This window comes from Pelodiscus sinensis, chromosome 11 (genome assembly GCF_052426305.1).
Source record: "Pelodiscus sinensis isolate ZL-2025 chromosome 11, ASM5242630v1, whole genome shotgun sequence".
Classification (NCBI taxonomy): domain Eukaryota; kingdom Metazoa; phylum Chordata; order Testudines; family Trionychidae; genus Pelodiscus; species Pelodiscus sinensis.
Window position 1 is genome coordinate 26,003,647 of NC_143062.1, and position 19,061 is coordinate 26,022,707.

Sequence of the window (19,061 nt, forward strand, 5' to 3'; positions counted from 1 at the left end):
TCCCCTTTCCCCAGTGCTCAGCTGCTACAGGGTGAGGAGTGGGTGGGCTGAAGCTGGGAGCCGCGTGGCCTTTCCTCTCCCCACACCTCCTGTGTAGCGGTGGGGGTTCCCAAAGCCAGGAGATGCGTGACCTTTCCTCTCCTCCCTTCCCAGTGTTTGGGGCGGGGGGGGGGGGTGAAACTGCTAGCCATGTGGCCCTGGGAACTGCTCAGCCACGCCCTTCCCCGGTGCTCGAGGGGAGCGGGGGGGACACCACACAGCCACACTCTTCCCCAGCCCCCTTCACACACACACTCTATGTTGGGGGGAGAATGGCAGCCAGAGGGGTGGCGAGAGAGCCAGATGGACTTGGGGAGGGGGAGAAGGGGTGAGAGAGAGCTGGGGTGGGAGCCTTGCAGCTTTCCTCTTCCCCTCTCGCAGGTGCTGGGGGGGAGGATGGGAGCTGCTCGGCTTCCCCACTTTCCTGTGATCTTGGGGAGAGGGGTGGAGCTGTATGGCCTTCCCCTTTCCTGGTGTTTTGGGTGGAGAGGTGGGAGCTGCATGGCCTCCCCCCTCCCTGGTGCTCTGGGGGGCAGGAGGGTTAGTTGGAGAGCACAGCAAGCAGGGGGCGTGGCCCCCTAGTAATTGTTAGTGAGTTTTTGCTTAGAAATCTGTGTGTCTGAAAGACTCCTGAAGGTGGGGAGTGCTTGGGAGCCAAAACTATAGTTTTTCTCTTATGTCAGCCTTGGGGCAGTTTATCAAAGGGTAAGGATGATTAAAATTATTTTGTGCAAAAAATTCAAGACAATTTTCAATACACTTAAAATTTCTCTCCCCCCCCTTTTTTTTTCCCCAGTGGAGGTGTAGTGTGGGGGAGGGACAGTGAGGTGGAACAGGAGACACGTTTTTTAACAAAGCAAGGGGGAAAAAAAGTACAAGGGAAAGCAGAAAAATAGAACCAGAACCTTTCACTCAGAAATTTTTATTGGAGAAAAATGAAATGTTAACAAATTTCTGCAGTTTTTTGGTCAAAAATCAATTTTTTAAAGTTTTGAGAAATACTCAGCCAGTTATAACAAAATGCGATGTGCATTATTATAATTGTAGAAGCTCCCTCCTCCTCCCACCCCTCTGGGCATGCCACACGCAGAAACTCACATGGCCCTGGCAGCTAGCTGCTTTGAACAGTATGCAGAGGCACAGCAAGCAGGGTTGCCTGCCCAAGGTCCTCGCTGGGCTGCAAGATGGTGGGGAGCTGAATGCAGTCTGCGAGCCATATTTTGCCCACCCTTGCTTTAGTCAAAGTTGCAGCTTTGCAGATAACAGTGGTGTTCGGGTGTCAGAAGAGTCTTTGATATATTGTTGACTTGAAATTGAACTCAGGGCAGGAACAGATATCTGATGTACCCTCTAAATAATTTTCTATTCCATTAAAAATGTATGACTAGGTAGCAGTATTACACTAAAGTGACGTGCTTGGAACACTGGTTGTTTCCTTAAATGCATTTAATATAGTTTCTAAGGTGCACCCTGGGGGCATAACCTTATAGCTATTTCTTTGGAGTACAGCCCCACTGTGCCATGATACATCAGGATTTAGAAGACTAGGAATCTGCTTTTGAAAACCTTTATTTAAAACTGTAACTAGTCACAAAAATTAGACATGAAAGCCCCTTTCTTTAAATTGCCTTTGTAGTATGACAAGTGGCTGCAGAATACTATGCATATTTCTCTTGTTCATTACAAGCCATACCTTACTAGATTTTGTGGTGATGATGTGTTTGTCACTTGTCTTTTTATAATAAAAGAGGGCTAGTGGTTTACAGGCATTTACAAAAACTTAATTTAAGATTGGATTTTCAAAGGAGCCTAAGGAGTTAGGCATGCAAATCACATTAGAAGTGAGCATGATTTTGGCACCTTATTCCCTTAGGCTTCTAAATTTGAAGTCCAGTTTACAGAGGTACAACCTGTAATTCTGGTCCAGCAGCACCTGGGCTACGTCTCCACTGGCATGATCCTGCGCAAAAACTCTTTAGCGCAAGAGTTCTTGCGTTAAAGTAGTTCCGCAAGAGAGCGTCTACACTGGCATGTGCTTTTACACAAGAGATGTGCTTTTGCGCAAGAGCATCCTTGCCAGTGTAGACGCTCTGTTGCGCAAGAAAGCTCTGATGGCCATTTTAACCATAGGGCTGTCTTGCGCAAGAAATTTATGTACCCTGTCTACACTGGCCTCTTGTGCAAGAACAGTTGCACAAAGGGGCTTATTCTTGAGCGGGAGCATCAGAGTTCTGGCGCAAGAAGCCCTGATTTCATACATTAGAACATAAGTTTACTTGCGTAAGACCACATGGCTAGTGTAGACAGGCAGCAGGTTTTTGCGCAAGAGCAGCCGCTTTTGCACAAGATTGCGCCAGTGTAGACACAGCCCTGTAGTTCGGCAGGGCCATGGATGTTCCAGGATTGGGGGGTGAGGGAACTGGAAACTCAGCATAATGTGGTGGTGGGGTCGGGAGTCTGGTTCATAGCCCAGCTGGGCTGCTGGGGGAGCCAGCCAGCAGCAGGGAGGTCAGAAATGACCTCTCCTGTTCCAGCAAAATCCCTCATCTGGCACCAGTCAGGTCCTGAGTGTGCCAGACCAGGAAGGTGAAACCAGTATTTATCTTCTTAAAATATGTTTTGAGATTCAGATGTGGAAGAGCAAGAAAAACATTAGGATTAGGAGGATGTGAACTGAATGTAAGAAAAAATTCTTAGTTAAAACAATATTGCTGTTGTACAGAACTTCGTAAAAGATCTTTGGGGAAATGAGTATTTAGTGTAATAAAGCTCTTCATACCAGAACATGTTTGAATTCATGAATTCGCAGCACAGCAGGGAATTCTTGATATCTGAAAAGACTACTTTGTAAGCTGAAGGTAGCTGCAGTTTACTATTACATATTGGTAAAATGGGTGGGGGATTTGTAGATTTGTTTCATAATCTTCTCATAAAGTGAATTAATATGTAGAGTTATACAGGTTTCATTAGGGAATTTAAAAAAAAAACATTTTGGGGGGGAATGTACCCAGAGGAAGGCCAGAGAAATTACGTCTGTTAAATGGAAATAAAGCTGAGTTAGAGAAGACTGAAATTGTGGTGTTTCGTAAAGGTGAATAATGAAGCAAATATTACAACATCATATGTACGTTATAAAAGTTTGTATATAATTAAGTGTACAGCATTATGTATTATGATGCCTATTATTCAGTAATTCCTAGTATTTACAGTTGCACTCAAAGTCCTAGCATTGTTTCCAGTCATTCATGTATGCATAAATGCAGCTGTCCTGTTACCCACTATGGTTGTCATCATGTAAACAACTACACGATCTTGTCAACTACATACATTTCTCTCCACCTCCCTGCTGTCTCCGTATCAGAGGAAGCAAGGGGGAAAGTTGAGAACCAGTGTCTGTGAGGAGCTGGCTTAAAAACCAGCTCCCCACAAGCACCGGTTCCGCCTGCCCCCTCCTTGGTGCTGCTGCTTCTGATAGAGAGGCAGCAGCGTGGGGGGGAGGGAGGGACAGGCTGAATTGAATATGCGCCGGGAGCCAGCTTTCAAGCCAGCTCCCTGGGTGTATTTGCTCCCACAGACCTGTCTTCCCACCTCTTGCTGCCTCCTACAGATGTGGGGGATGGGGAGGAAGGCGGCACTGGCTCGGTGGTGTTGCCTGCCTGCGCTACTGCTTTTATCTGGTTCAGTGTGTGGGACAGGGTAGCCAGAGAGAGGGATGGGGGTGCAGGATCTGATTAGGGGGTGAGGGTGCAAGGTCTGGGTGGGAGGTGGGGTACAGGAGCAGATTTGGGAGTAGGTTGTTTGGCCAGGGAGAGGGAGCAGGAGTGGGCTGGGGGAGGTTGCATGAGGGGGCTGGAGGTATGGGGGTCTGGGCATGTCAGGTTGGGGGGCACTTGCCTTTGCGCTCTGTGCTGTTCCCAGTCATGGCCTCCTGCTACTCCGATTGGCCAGATACTGGCAAACCAGGCAACATTGGGTATAATCTTAGTTTTGATATTTTCTGTTAAATAGAGCTGTATCTGACTGACACTTACTGGGTCTCTTTTTCCAAACTGCTAAAGTGGTTGGTATATTTCTTGAGACTAAGCAAGGTTATAAAGGGAATACAGTAAGCAATGCACTTGTCATTTTCTTTGCTCTTCCATTACTTGTTTAGTTTCATGTTTTTTCGGGCAATAGCATACTTGCTTGTCTTCCTCTGGATACTGCTGAAAATGGCAATTGGAAGGAAAGTGAAGGTGTTGCTGTTACACTGGGTCAGAATAGGAAGGAGTAAATATGAATATTAAAATGAGAGGCAAAGGTTAAGTCTTCATGTTTTATGTTTAGGTTGTGAGTTATTTGGCTTGGGGACATTGTATCATGCATATCTGTGGGACTATAATAATGAAATGGGAACTCTTATGAGGAGTTTGGTGGAAGTGGAGTATGTTTCTTGTATTATGCATTCATCACATTTTAAAGAGCATTGAATTCCTGCTCTTATGACACATTTTCCCTTTGAATCAGGGCTTGTAGGCATTTTCCCTCTGAGTATATAAGGTTTTTAATGGAATGATAGGAGGGGAGGGGAGTTCTTAGCTTTTCTGAGGAACATATTTTGTTCTAATGAATTTGTTTCAATGATGCTGTTTATGTCAATCAGACATATAGGTACATTGCAAGCAAACCTGGTGAAATTCTTCATGGGTTGCTTTGCATTTAGCAGCTATGATTAATATAAACGATTAGTCATTTTATCAAAACTTAATCCAGACTGATATGCTTTGGATAGTCATATGATCATATGAGAGAATAAAATTAATTCATTGAAATGTAGTCTCCACTGAGCAGAAATAACATACTGTTGAGATACTTTACATGATTTCCTTCAGGTCTTTACAGTTGAATATCCAGAAGTGTTAGTATCTTAATAATGACATCAAATCATTTGTTGGGTTAGTTTTTAATAAAAACTATTTGAGTTTAAGTCAAATCCCTCTGACTTCCCCATTTGAATTGTGTGATTAAAAGGAAATGGTTAAATGCATACTCTGTTTACCTGTGTCTCTTTTGCTGGTACAGCTGATTACCAAAAATGTTGCTAGAAAATTACTCCAGAATTTAGCAGAGACAGAGGAATGCTGCTGGGAACACTTCTGAGTCAATTCCATCATGTTGACTCACTGTGTCACTGACCTTTTGAAAGTCACTTAACCAAATTGTTATTTCTGTTCTCCTTCTTACCTAGAGCGCTGGGAATTAATTTGTTAGTACAGCACATCTGGGGTACAGAATCCCAGATTTATATAACACTCTCATTGAGTGAATCCATTATAATGTTTGGCACTCAGTCTGAATGTGAACTTGGTTTGTGAGTAAGTAAAGACAGGGTTTCTTTCCTCAGTCTGTTTTTGAGAATAAAGCCAGGTTCCAAACTGAGTTTTGTTCTCTTGAGTGCTTGTCTGCATAGTAAAGTATCCCAACATAATCCTACTACTACAGCTATTCTGGCATAAGGGCCTGTGTAGATACTTATTCTGTGAGAGTGGGTGATTTTTCTTGCTTAGTTTATACTCCTCCAAAGTACTCTGATTCAAGAGAAGAATATTCACATGGAGAATTTATCATATTTATAGCAGTAAATTTCCTCATGTATCCCAGCCTTAGGATTTTAACAGAATTAGCTTTGTTGAAATCCTCAGTCTGGCATATTTCTAAACCATATTCTTATTTCTTATATCAGTACTTTGTGAACACAGATGCAGAGCATACATATTGTTTCATTAAATATGAAAATATAAGAGGAGCTTGTGTAACACAACCACAATAAAGTTACCTTCCATGTTTTTTTCCCGCCATTAGGAAGGATTTATACTTACCTCTTGCACTTAGTCAAAATAGGACCTTTTTTTTTTTAGGTACCGAATTTTCCGGCGTATAAGGCGACTGGGCGTATAAGACGACCCCCTAATTTTCTAGTTAAAACATAGGTTTTCGTCTTATACTCACCGTATAAGACTACCCCCCCTTAAGAGGCCAACCGGCAGTGCCCCGCCGCCTCCCCGGCTTTGCTCCCAGTGTCCCTGGTCTGTTGGAGACGGTCCCCAGCAGACCAGGGGCACCGGGAGCAAAGCCGAAGCGGCGGCGGGGTGCCGTGCTTCTGAGGCTTTGCCAGAGCAAAGCCTCAGAAGAGCGGCACCCCGCCGCCGCTTCGGCTTTGCTCCCGGTGTCCCTGGTCTGCTAGAGACGGTCCCCAGCAGACCAGAGGCACCGGGAGCAAAGCCGCAGCGGCGGCGGGGTCCCTCGCCTCTGAGGCTTTGCCAGAGCAAAGCCTCAGAAGAGTGGCACCCCGCCGCCGCTTCGGCTTTGCTCCCGGTGCCTCTGGTCTGCTGGGGACCGTCTCTAGCAGACCAGGGACACCGGGAGCAAAGCCTCTGACGATGCCGGCAGCAGGACAACCGCGGTGCGTCTGGGCTGCCCCGCTGCCGGCTTCCCCCGAGGCTTTGCAAAGCCGTGGAGGGGCTCGGCAGTGGGGCAGCTCAGGCGTGCCTGGGCTGCCCCGCTGCCGGAGCCCCTCCGCAGCTTTGCTCCGCGTCTTCCTGGTCTGCAGACCAGGGAGACGCGGAGCAGCTTTTCTCGCCCCGGAGTACACGGGCAGCGGGACCGCGAGGTCCCACAGTCCATGTCCTCCGGGGCGAGAAAAGCCCCATTCGTACCTGCAAGTCGGGGACTGCCTGTATACCCGGCATATTAGACGACCCCCGATTTTTGGGGGATGTTTTTTAGCATAAAAAGTCGTCTTCTACGCCGCAAAATACGGTATCTGTGAACTGATCACCCAAATCTTCAAACTCAGAACTTTGCATAAATATGAAATAAGTAATTTGATAAAATTTCACATAGGACACAGCAATTATGAGAATATATAAATTGCTTAATTCTGATTTAGCACTTGCACTAGATATTGCATAATATATATGGTGCCCTTATCAAATACTTTTATCATTAGAACTAGTAGGATTTTTTTTTCTGTTGAACTGCATACTGGCTAATGTCATACCCAAGTGACTAGTGTTTTCTAAATACACAGTGTGCAAATACCTTATGGACTGTTTGGGTCTATATAAAAGAAAACAAGTTATGGAGTTACACTGAAGTACTAATGAGCTCACTGGGGATGTGAGGGAGGGACATGGGTTGTTTTAGTTGTCTTAGGTGAACTTTCTCCTTTTAGATATTTACTTAATTTCTGTTGTGATGCTATAAGCATAATTTTCAATATAAATTTTGTTGTTCTGGAACAAGATTCGTCAATCTCCACACAGATGTTGTATCAGTGTAACTAAGTTAAAAATATGGTGCTTTTTTAGAAAATTGTTTTTTTTTTTTGTTAAAATAGTTATTCTGTTACAACCTCTATTGTGGACACAGTTATGCTGATATAAAAGTGCTTACACTGGTGTAGATTATTTCCCTTTATCTACTGGAATAAGCTATTACCAGTATAATAATGTAGGTACAGGGTAATGTACAGCTTTTAGATTTACCTTATAATTAAAGCAATATAGTTTTTATTTCTAGACAAGCCTTTGTTATCTAAGATTGAACAAAATCCAGACAGCTGGATTTTTTATTCCAGGAAGCATGATTAAATACTTGGGGATTTTAAAATTAGTTTGAAAAAATGTGTACAAAATAATTTTAGTAAAGTGTGCAAGCAAGCCTCAAAACAAAAAACTTTGCCCATTGAAATTTAGTGCTCTCTTAGAATCACATTGGAATATCTGTTTTTCAGTAGATTTTCATGCTCTCTCATATCTCAGAAATTGATAAGTGTGTACTGATGCTTGCTTGTAGCAATCTCAGTAGCGGTCAGCATACTGATATATTTTCATAAGATGGCTAGAAATGCACTAGAAGTTCAAAGGATGTATTCTGTAATTTGCTGCAAGGGAAAAATACTATGAGTGCCATCTTCTGGATAAAAGAGTATTGCTTAAATTGTCTGGGTCAGTTCGTATTCATGTAGCTAGATTATCAAATATAAAAAAAACTGTGCAAGATTGTGAGTTCATTGTTTTAAGCTAGGTTTTAAATATCTTTGCCATAGAATATATTCAGTCGATCAATTTGCTTTTGTTTCTCTAATTCAGTCTTGATATAAAAATCTAGTAATTTTATTTTATTTTATTTTATTTTGGAAATTTGCAATTTTTATATATGTTAACTTAAGTATGCATGGGAACAATTCCACTGGCAGAGGTGCCTTAGTTAAAGTATATTTTCCTGCCGTCATAATTAATTGGTTGACCCATTGTTTCTGGTAAATTAAATTAGGAAGGTAAACAGGTCATTGCCTGTCAGACCTGTGGTCACTGCCATAAGCTTCCAGTTCTTGAGTTTTAAAGATAAGCCTAAAGCTGCTAAATATCTAAGAAGGACAAATAAAAATAGCCCAGTGACCTAGAACACTTTGTAGTTTCTTTGAATTAGGTGCCTTATTGTTTATGTAACATTCTTTAAGATGAAATAAAGATGTCTGTTCAATTTTTAGATACTAAAGTTAATTATTAAAATAGGCTCTCAAATTAGAATTACTCAACCTAAATTTGGTAATAAGATTTATGCTTTGTATGATTTTTTTCATGCTGTACTGTTTTATATGTAAAATTAAATGATAAAATAATAGATGATTGAAACTGATTAGTGGTAGTTGATTTGCAGCTTTCTGGGTGCGATGTCTGTTTTCTACAAAAGATTTCTCTGCCTTTATCTATGAAATATAGTACATTTAAAAATTGGTGAATGATACAAAAAGTTAAACTGTTTAAAAGCTTAATTACTGTGATCAGAACTTTTTACAGATAATAAGAACAGTGCACAGCATATTTTTATATTAAATTACTTTTAAATAATATATTGTAGAAAGTTGTGCAGGGTAGATTTTTATAGGGTCTTTTTTTCAGTTCCTGGAAAAGAGGATTTGTCAATTTAGTGGAAGTTTTAAACTAGTCTTTCTTTATAGCTTGTGTTGAAAGTTTAGTAAAACATCACATGTATTAAATGGAAACCTAGGCATGGATTGACAGCGATTGTTTTGAGTAGTTCTGTAAGTGTATACAGTAGCTTATATCTAAAGTGTAACTTGGATCTAAACTCTGCTTAGTACCTACATAATATGAGTATGTGGCATGAAATGCTAAGGCATGAAGTTTTATCTTTAGTTTGCCCTATGGTCCTTTCTTATTGATAAGAAAATGCTGTCAGGGCTCCTAAGGAGAAAAGCTGACAGAAGCAGTATGTTTTTCATGCCTCCTTTCTTTTGTCTCACCTCCTCTTGTTTCCCCTCCTTCATCTTGGTTCAGCATAGCAGCTAAATTTAATTTCCATTGGCTGAGGCTTTGGTGGGAGGGGTAAGTGGCTTTGTTTTTCTCTGCTTGTATGACCTCACTTTTATTTGCCTCAGCACTTAGAGCTGTAAGGTTCTTTTCAGTTTCATCTTTGCATAGAGGATTGTATACATTCAGTTTCCTTTCCTGTGCCTTCATTTTGAAAATACTGTAACTGTTATTAGCATTGGCTGTTCAGACCTCAACATAAAAGTTAACACAAAGGATTCTGTTATATTTATTTTAACAGACTTTTTGAACTGGAATAAATACCTTTTGGGAGACATCTACTTACTTCTGAGCTGCCTTCACCACTGCCACATTGTTTTATCTAATGTGCTACAAGGATGAGCCCTGCATTTGGAGCCATGGAAGTGGAGCACTATGCCAAGGGAGTCCTGCTCGAGCCTTTTGTCCACCAGGTTGGGGGTCATTCCTGTGTCCTCCGGTTTAATGACAAGACCATCTGTAAACCCCTCATCCAGAGGGAACACCAATTCTATGAGACTCTCCCAACAGAAATGCGTAAATTCACTCCACAGTATGAAGGTATGTTACAAAGCCTTAGAAAGGGGTTGGGGCTTTTCTCTAGTGTAACTCTAAGTGTGCTCTCTTTCCTCTAAAATCTCTTCTGAGCAGAAGAGATTTTAGGGGTTTTCTTTTCATGTATTTTGATGTTGTCTGAGCCAGGCTGTGGAGATGCAGGGTGGAGATGCTTGCCAGTGGGTCTTTGGGCTGACTAACAGCATTAGAGTAGAACAACTCTGCTGGTGACAGCCCATATATCTCCCCTAGGCACAGACAGGTAAGTAGCTAACAGCTTGTAAATGTTCTCAGTAATACTTTTGGGATTTTTTTTCTCATTTGTGTATATATATATATATTTTAAATTTTGTTGGCTCTTTATTTTAATGTGTGTCTTCTAGGACTGGGTAAGATTGCTTGAATACATGTTGTGTGGAAGTTTAGTTGTATTGTTTTGTGTTTTGGATTGTCCTCTAACGCTCAAATATTTATCTCCATAAATAACAATATTGGTACAGCAAAGAAAGTTGAAAAGTATTTTGTTAAACATTTGCAGTTTGTTTCTGCCTTTAAGGAAACGAAAATTCGAAGCATTTAGGTAGGCAAGGATCAAGTAGCCGTGATGAGGCTGAGTCAGATGGTATGTAGGAGTGGAAATTCCAGTTCTTTTAAGCATTGCACTAGTTAAAATGCTTCTTTCTTAGTAGGGTTTGCTGTTAACTGCTGTCCGGAGATTAATTGATAAAATAAGTCTGGAGCATTTATTTATTTTGAATTGTTTTTTAAGTATTTTAGACTTGAACACTGAATAAGGGTGACCAAGTTTCTTTAATATTGATTGTAAAATTGAAGGAAGACCTCAGAGAAGATGTTTGAAAGTTACATTGTTTGAATGTTCACATAATTGCTGAGAGGTTTGAACACATCTTTTGGAATTGTTGACAGAAATGTGGTCTATAAACGATACTTTACGAAATGTTATAGAACAATTGTACTAGTATATGTGATTTTTCTCTTTTGGGAGGTATGGGAGGAATTTAGGGGTAAGGGGCCTCATTTGGTCCATCTCTGTTGTTTTTTCCAGGATAAAGCCAAAGGCCAATTGCTAGCTGGCTCCCCCATTTTTTCCTGTAGTCCTTTCCTATGTGGCAGCAGGACTGTCAGTCTGAGCTTCTGCACTCCCTACCCCAGCTACTATAGGTCCCAGAACTGCCTGCCCAGCTCAGAAGTGCCAATCTCTCGCCGAGAACTCTCTCCTCCGGCCGAGTGATGAGCTGCAAGAACTGTGCAGAGTGATTGATTTGAGGATAAAGAGAAAGGACTGAGAAAAATAAACCCTAAAAAAACCCCAAAAAACCAAACATTCAGCCAGTTGTTACGGCTTCTTCGATAATCATTGAAACTTTCTAATATGGCTCTGGGGGCAACCCTGTCACAACTTTCCTCTAAGACTCTTAATATACAATGCAGTGTTCTAGAGACTCTTGAGATGAGGAGGAAAATATGCTTTCAAGGTTCACCATGTTTCTATGTACTACAATCAGATTTGCTTTGTATTGCTTTTTGTTCTTTATTTTACAAAACTGCTGCATAACCAACATCAATAAAATCTATATCCCAAAAAGGAAAAAAAATGTAAAATTAAACGTGGTGATTCTAAATGGAAGCCATTGAACTAGTATCTGTTGTAATGTGTGACGTTTTTCTTGTTTTGCTCTCCTTACAAGCCTTTCCTTGCCCTTGGAATCTATTCGCAAAAAAATCTGGATAAATGCTTTTTGCTTTGCTGTCATGCAAAACTGAAAGCTTTTGGTGTTTCTATGCAGGTTATTTTTCACTGCAAGATGTAAATATAAAATGTTTTACATCTCTCCTAAGGTCAGACCAGTCAGACTTTTTTAAATTAATAAAATTTTTCAATAATTGAAATCGTCTCCTGTTATTATTTGATTCGTATTTGACTCTGTACATCAGAGAGAGAAAAATCTCTTCTGTCACAATTGTTTTGTCTACATGATAAATTGTCTTCTCTGTGAGGTGTCATTTGTGTCTAGATGTTTTGATATTTGTTAGGTTGACAGATGAGTTTGGCCTGTGGCAAGATTAAAAAACTAAGGACCTGGGTAAGAGAAAAACCAAAAGTTGCTATATTTTTAGTGAAAAATCATGTTGAATAAAATGTTTGCATGTCATTTCATTGATTACTAATTGGTCATCTCCTTTCTTTCCCCAGGTGTTGTGTCAGTTAGCTTTGAAGAGGATGAAGATGGAAACCTGTGTCTAATAGCCTATCCATTAAATGGGGACCATGATAACTTGGAAAGCATAGATAATTCTGATTGTGAACCCAAAAACAAGTTGTTACGGTGGACTAATAAAAAGGCTGTATTATTAGAAAATGACAAGATAACTAAAGAATGGGTTCGACAGCACAGGAAAGAGGAAAAAATGAAAAGGTAGGTCAAAAGGAAGTCAATGTAAAGCTTTGAAAGATAACCATGATATGCTGAATTTTATTCATATCTGTTCTGATGCAGAGATGAATAAAATTCAACATGTGAGGGCTTTGTTTCAATTCTAGAATGGAGGTTTTATCCACTTTTCCTGTTTCTTATGCCGTATGTCTCTTCCTCGCACTCTCATTTCTGTTTATTTTGTCTCCATTGTGAAACACTTTCAGTAGCAGAAGTGGTTTCCATTCAGGTGAATTTCATTTGTTCTCCTTCACAATTACCTTTTTGCAGTGGTCAGTTGAGGAGGGTTCTAGGATTCTGATTATTTTCTAACTGTAGTATCAGCAAAAGCATGGCTGTTCAAGAGAGAAGTTCTGCTGTGTTAAATGAGTCTACTGAAATCTTTTGCATGAATGAATGAGGAAAAATGCAGTTAGAGGTAAAACAGGATTCATGCAGATCTGTTCCCAATTCGAAATCTCTGATCTGTGATGCACTGTAGAGGCAATTACCAGAGAGCTGTAACAAAATTGAAATCTGGAAGATTTATAGCTGTGCCACTGTTCTGCACACTTCTGTCTAAGTAGTTCAATCATCATTACTGTTTGTTTCATAGTCTGTTGAAATCTGCAAATATAAATTAGCATGGAAGCAGATTTACAAAGAGCGAAATATCATTAATGGGAAATTGCGCAGACCCATGTATAATGCAGTAATGGATTTTGTCATTTTGAGATACATGAATAGGCTGAGATGTTGAGGGTCTGCAGCGTGTAATATGTAAAGCTAGAACAAATTGTATTTTTTATTTTCATTTGGCTTCTAACTACTTCTCCCTATTTTTATTTTTATTTTTAGTCACAAATTAGAAGAAGAATTTGAGTGGCTAAAGAAATCTGAAGTCTTGTATTATAGTGTAGAAAAAAAGGGGAATGTCAGTTCACAGTTTAAGCATCATAACCCTTGGAGTATGAAATGTCACCAGCAGCAGTTACGGCGGATGAAGGAAAATGCAAAACATCGGAATCAGTATAGTATCCTTTCCCAGAAGTGTGTGCCAGAACAAGGATGGAGTCTGCTTTTTTGTTAAGATGCCTCCCCATCCCCTGCCAAAAAGCCCAACCCATACTGTAGCTGTAACACTGACAATAGGATTATCTGAAACCAGGATTTGTCTAATAGATGGTGACTATGAAGGGATCATTACTTTTTGCTGGAATTTGTGCTGGGCGACTCAAGGAATCTACAAATCTCTGTGAATCTCTGCTAGTAGACAAGATTCCAGCATCCTAGATAGGGATGTTAAAAATCATGTAATAGGGTAACCGTATAACCGCTAAAAATCTTAGCTGGTACTCCTGCTGCAGGCTCTGCAGTTGTAAAGCCTTTGCCTGCCAAATTCCTGGGGAAGCTGAATATAACCGAAACCATTAACTGATATGCATCATCTTATCCATTAAACAGTTAATCAGGTATATTCTAACATCCCTAATCCTAAGTAAGTTTCCTAATGCATGAGTTTAGAGGAAGGGAATTCTGCTGTTGCTTTCCTAGGCGTAGCAGTTATATATTTGTTGCATATATTAGGATGATGTCAAAGGATTTAGCCTCCACTTCCCCACCCTCTCAATTCTAAAAATGCTATTTTTTCAGATACTACTTTAAAAAGTATAAGGAAATGGTTGGCTTTTAAATGAAGACATTAGAGGTGGAAAGTTTTGATTCCTTGATTGAGAGAGTTCCTTTTGCAGAGATATTTTGTTCAGGCTAGTCTGCTGATTCCTAGTTTCAGCTAATTTTTTGGTAAAAGCAAACAATCTAAAATTTAATCTGGGTTTATAGATGGGAAAAGATGAAAATCATTAGTGAATGCATGCTCCTAGAAGCAGATTATACTTATCTGTTCGAAGGGTGTAGGGTTGTTCAGGTGAGGGAAAATGAGATTTCCATGTTCCATTAATGCCAGTGCAGCCATCAGCGCATGCACACTCAACTCCAGTGATGACAAAAGGAGTCTATATGCATGTGAATGTTTACAGTGATGCTGCTTCTCTTCCATAATGCACATATAATCTTAAATATGTTCTGCTTGCAACGGGCACAAATGCTGTAAAGATCTTAAAACCTACATGTTTAGGGGAGGGAATCTTGTGTATAAGGAGTTAAGTATCTGAGGTATTCTCAAAAGCTTCAGCTAAGTCTGTAACTAGAAAAACTTTAAAAACAACAAATAGTCTAGCTGCACCTCAAAGACCAAACATGTAGATGGTATCATGAGCTTTTGTGGGTACAACCTACTTCTTCAGATGACAGTTGAGGTATTCTCAGATATCCATCAACTTCTCATAACACCCTTTTGAGAGAAGGAAGTGCTATCCTCATTTTAGAGATGAGGAAACAAGGATAAAGATTTGTAGTGACTTTCCCAAAGTCATGCAGGTATTTGGCAGAACAAGAAATTGAACCCAGATTTAATGAGTCTCAGTGCAGCATCTTCCCCAGTGAAACATTTTGCCTCTCTTTATAGAAACAGAGCGTCAGCTTTATTCACGCCATAGAGAACTTAAAATTAGATTCTGGTTTGCCAGAAAAAAATAATAGTAAATAATGCAGCCCTGGTGATTTTCATCTCTAATTTGGGGGTGCTTGTAGAGTGATAGAGAGCAGTGCAACCTGGAACCTGTGGTCTCTTTGGGCTTCACTTCCAAATGAAAGGCTAGGTCATATGCAGTCTACTTTGTTTAATGCAAAGTAAGTGTATCTTTTTGGTTCCGGGTAAGCTTGTTGCTAAGGTGCAATCATTAGGCAAAGTTTGGATGCTCCTGTTTTGTAGCCTTTTCTCATTTGCAATGGGGATGACCGAATGCTTTTTAAAACAGTTATTGTAAGGCTTTTCCCTTAACCAGTCAGAATTTATCTTGCTGGAAAACCTAACCTCCCGATACGAAGTGCCATGTGTGTTGGACCTTAAAATGGGAACCCGGCAGCATGGAGATGATGCATCAGAAGAGAAGAAAGCTAACCAGATCCGGAAGTGTCAGCAGAGTACTTCAGCGGTTATTGGGGTCCGAGTGTGTGGCATGCAGGTGCGTCTGAAATTGACTGTGGGTAGGAATGGGCACAATGGGTTATATTTGAAGAGACTTTTTTTAAACACTTTTTGCTAGTAACACTTTTTTGGGGAGGGATAGCTCAGTGGTTTGAGCATTGGCTTGCTAAACCCAGGGTTGTGAGTTCAGTCCTTGAGGGGGCCATTTAGGGATCTGGGGCAAATCTGTCAGGGATAGTACTTGCTCCTGCTATGAGGGCAGGGGACTGGACTCAATGACCTCTCAAGGTCCCTTCCAGTTCTATGAGATGGTGGTATGGTACTATTAACAAAGATTTTAACTTTCTTCTGAAACAAGGCTGCAGCTGGTCAGAATGAGGAAAATATCTCTCTTCCAAGATTACAAGTATGGTTGTCTGGTAATAGCAGGAATGTGAAATCAATAATTTTCCAAACAATCACAAACAAACCATTACAGTATTATCTTAAGTCGGCAATAGGAAAATACATTTTGTTGCTTTCTTAGTCCATTATATTCTTTGCATTTGTAGCCTTAGATAGCTATTCATTATCCAATCATCTCACTTCATGTTCCTCCTCCTTGAGAGGGTCTTACCTTTTAGTCACCTTTCTAATTGAAGGACATTTAATTACTTTCTTCACAACATGAAGGATATAGTAGCACTAGTCAGACTGAGGAGCAACTGCATAGTAATCTGCAGTTCTTTCTCTGAATGCCTCACAGTAAATATATCCTGTGAGCTGGAGATCAGAAAACAGACATGTTTGCCGCCTTTCTCTGTGCATGGATCTTACATTTGACTATTAGATCAGCAGCAACAGCTTTTACAGTTAGTACTGTCCTGGAGACTTGTAAAGTCTGGACTCTTTTCACTGCTGAAAGTAAACTTTGTGTAATGTGTAAACAAGAAGTTGATCATTAAAGAGGAGTGATAAGATTTATAGTGCAGATACAGTGAGAGCAGCAGCTTAGGCTTCCATTTAAAGTAATATCCTGTAGCTTACTTATCGTTCTGTAGCAACTCAATGATTTGATTCAGTTCTAAGAAATGCCTTAACTGCTTCACTGCTGCTCCAGTGGTGTTGAAGAGCCGCAACTCTCCTGGAATGCTGGCACAAAAGGATGCCCCAGCAATATGGGGCTACATTGGAGGCATAGGTCTTCCTCAGGTCCCTCTAAATTAGACAGCATAGAAATGGTTAGACAGCATAGAAATGGTTAATTAGTTTAGGAATGAAAAGGCGGAAAGAAGCAGTAGTATGCCCTTAACAAATCTCACCAGATGTATACATGACCACTACAACTGATGATGATGGGTCGCTTTACACTCACCTGTTTCCTAGGAAGGTTGAGTGAATCTCTAATCTGTTTTCCTCTTCCCTGCTCTTCTGGTGCTCCCCTTCCAGCTGCTGTGTGGGAGAGTTTAAGCCTCTTCCCTTTTATTTATAGATATTGATAGAGAGGGGGCATGCTTTTTCTTCCCAGAGCTCTGAGTAGGTAGAGAAAATTAATTCTCTACCCACTGCCATTCACAAAAGTTCCACCCTGGGCAGTTATTTGGGGTGCCTCCTTTGTCATCCAGTCAACTGCTCCGATGCCTGATGTGTTCACTCAGCATTCCCTGGTCTGTTTGGTAAAATGAGTGTTTCTGGGATGACACTCAGCTTGCCGCTGCCATTAACTCATGTATCGAGCAGAGGAGGCGCAGTCATCAGAAATGGATGTAATATTTGTTAACCATCATTATCAGTGCTCATTTGGGGTAGAGATTCTGGTTTCCTGTTCCAACAATTTAGAATGTGTGTGCTCTTGAAACATGGAGGCCTTTGCGGAAAAAACATACAGAGCTGTAAGTGATTGTTCCATTTACAGGTCTCTGCCCTGTAAATATAGACTCTACCTGGTCTGTGGGTTTGATATTTTCAAATGACATTCTCAATTGTTTAAAGCAATGATTGCTGATTGTTAAAACCTTTTTCTTCTTCTTGCTTCAGTGTTGCATATGGGCAGTTGCTGTTGTTCAGACTTCCAGCAGTTCTGGAAATAAGTTTGGAAAGGCTGCCAGCAGAGATGTGCTGTAGTTGCTTATGGAGTGGCTGACCTACATGTTGTAACATGACTTCAGAAATCTTGGCTTCAGCCTTCCTAATCCTAGTTAAACTCTTCATCCCCTTTTTTTAAAATGGAAACGCTCAAGTCTAAGCCTGAGGAATTTTCAGTTTCCTTTGTGACTAGCAATACTTTGGATATTGGTGGGCCTGTGGTTGCTAGCATGCTCTTCTCACCAACTGCATACAAGCTGTTTTAAGAGACAAACACATCATCTTGATAAAACTTGCTTTTTTTCTGGTGGGACATTGTTAATTTTTTTGAGGTGTTCTTCAGAGTTACTATTGTTGGCATCCAACCATTCCTTTTGTTCTTTTTTTCTCCCTGTCCAGGTCTACCAGACGGGCACTGGCCAGTTAATGTTCATGAATAAATACCATGGGCGAAAGCTTTCAGTCCAAGGATTTAAAGAAGCACTTTACCAGTTCTTTCATAATGGCAAATACCTGCGCAGGGAACTCTTTGAATCGGTTATAAAAAAATTAACTGAACTCAAGTCTGTCTTAGAAAAACAAGAATCTTACCGTTTCTATTCCAGCTCCTTGCTTATCATTTATGATGGCAAGGAGTTGCGGGAAGTTGCTGTGGACTCAGATCCAGAGGACTTAGAGGATCTCTCAGAGGAGTCTTCGGATGAATCAGCTGGCGCATATGCGTACAAGCCTACTGCTAGTACTGTTGATGTCCGTATGATAGACTTTGCCCACACAACCTGCAAGTACTATGGGGAAGATAGTGTGGTGCATGAGGGCCAAGATACAGGTTATGTTTTTGGACTTCAGAACTTAATAGGTATTATTAAAGAAATAAGAGACGAAAGCAGCGAATAAACAGTTTGAATGCACATCAGTAGAAAGCACTATAGTGACTCTTTGTATTCCAAAATTATTGGCCACTTTCTAGTGGTAGGAGTCTTTGCAGACTCTGTTGGGTTGGCCCTGTCAGAGTCAGACTTGTTCAGAGGAGGGCATTTACTTACAATGGTGCTGGACCTAGCACTGGCAAATCTTGGTATCCTTATTTATTTTAACTTTCTGAAACATTCCATATTTGACTCAAATACCTCTGTTATCCCAGTGTGTATATGTTCCAATAAATTCTTTTTGTTCATTGTAAATGATGCTGGTGTCATTTCTGGTGTTTAAGAAAGAGAATCAGTGTTACCATATTTTTCCAGTCATATATTAACCGAAAGTAGGTTTGATCACTGGCTATTGAGGGGGAATAAGAATAAATAAGAAATAATCTGCTTAAAAATATCCAATACATTGTTTTACAGTAATTCAGGATCTCGTTTCTGTAAATTTTATATGGATAAATAGCCCCATTTGGATATTCAGTAAAATATTACCATAAAGATAAATTGAACCAGAGCATGAATGAGAACCCCGCCAAGGGTTAATCTTCCGCTTAGTTTTAGTTTAGTCACAGCTGCTGGATTGCTACATGATATGAAAACCCGTCTCCTAAAGAGCTTGAAATCTTATGAGACAAGA

General features: G+C 40.5%; 1 protein-coding gene across 4 annotated transcripts in view; it reads left to right on the forward strand.

Moving 5' to 3' along the window:
• IP6K2 (inositol hexakisphosphate kinase 2) overlaps positions 1-18,682 on the forward strand; it is a 35,026-nt gene extending 16,344 nt beyond the window's left edge. For 2 of the 4 annotated variants that reach the window (XM_006130886.5, XM_014577419.4), the window contains 5 exons: positions 9,658-9,956; positions 12,166-12,388; positions 13,244-13,419; positions 15,296-15,471; positions 17,898-18,682. In XM_006130886.5, the coding sequence (XP_006130948.1) occupies positions 9,755-9,956; positions 12,166-12,388; positions 13,244-13,419; positions 15,296-15,471; positions 17,898-18,395 (1,275 nt within the window). In that variant the 5' untranslated portion in view covers positions 9,658-9,754 and the 3' untranslated portion in view covers positions 18,396-18,682. The other 2 variants (XM_025188563.3, XM_089781211.1) reach the window with 2 other exon arrangements.
• Positions 18,683-19,061: the final 379 nt, after the last annotated feature.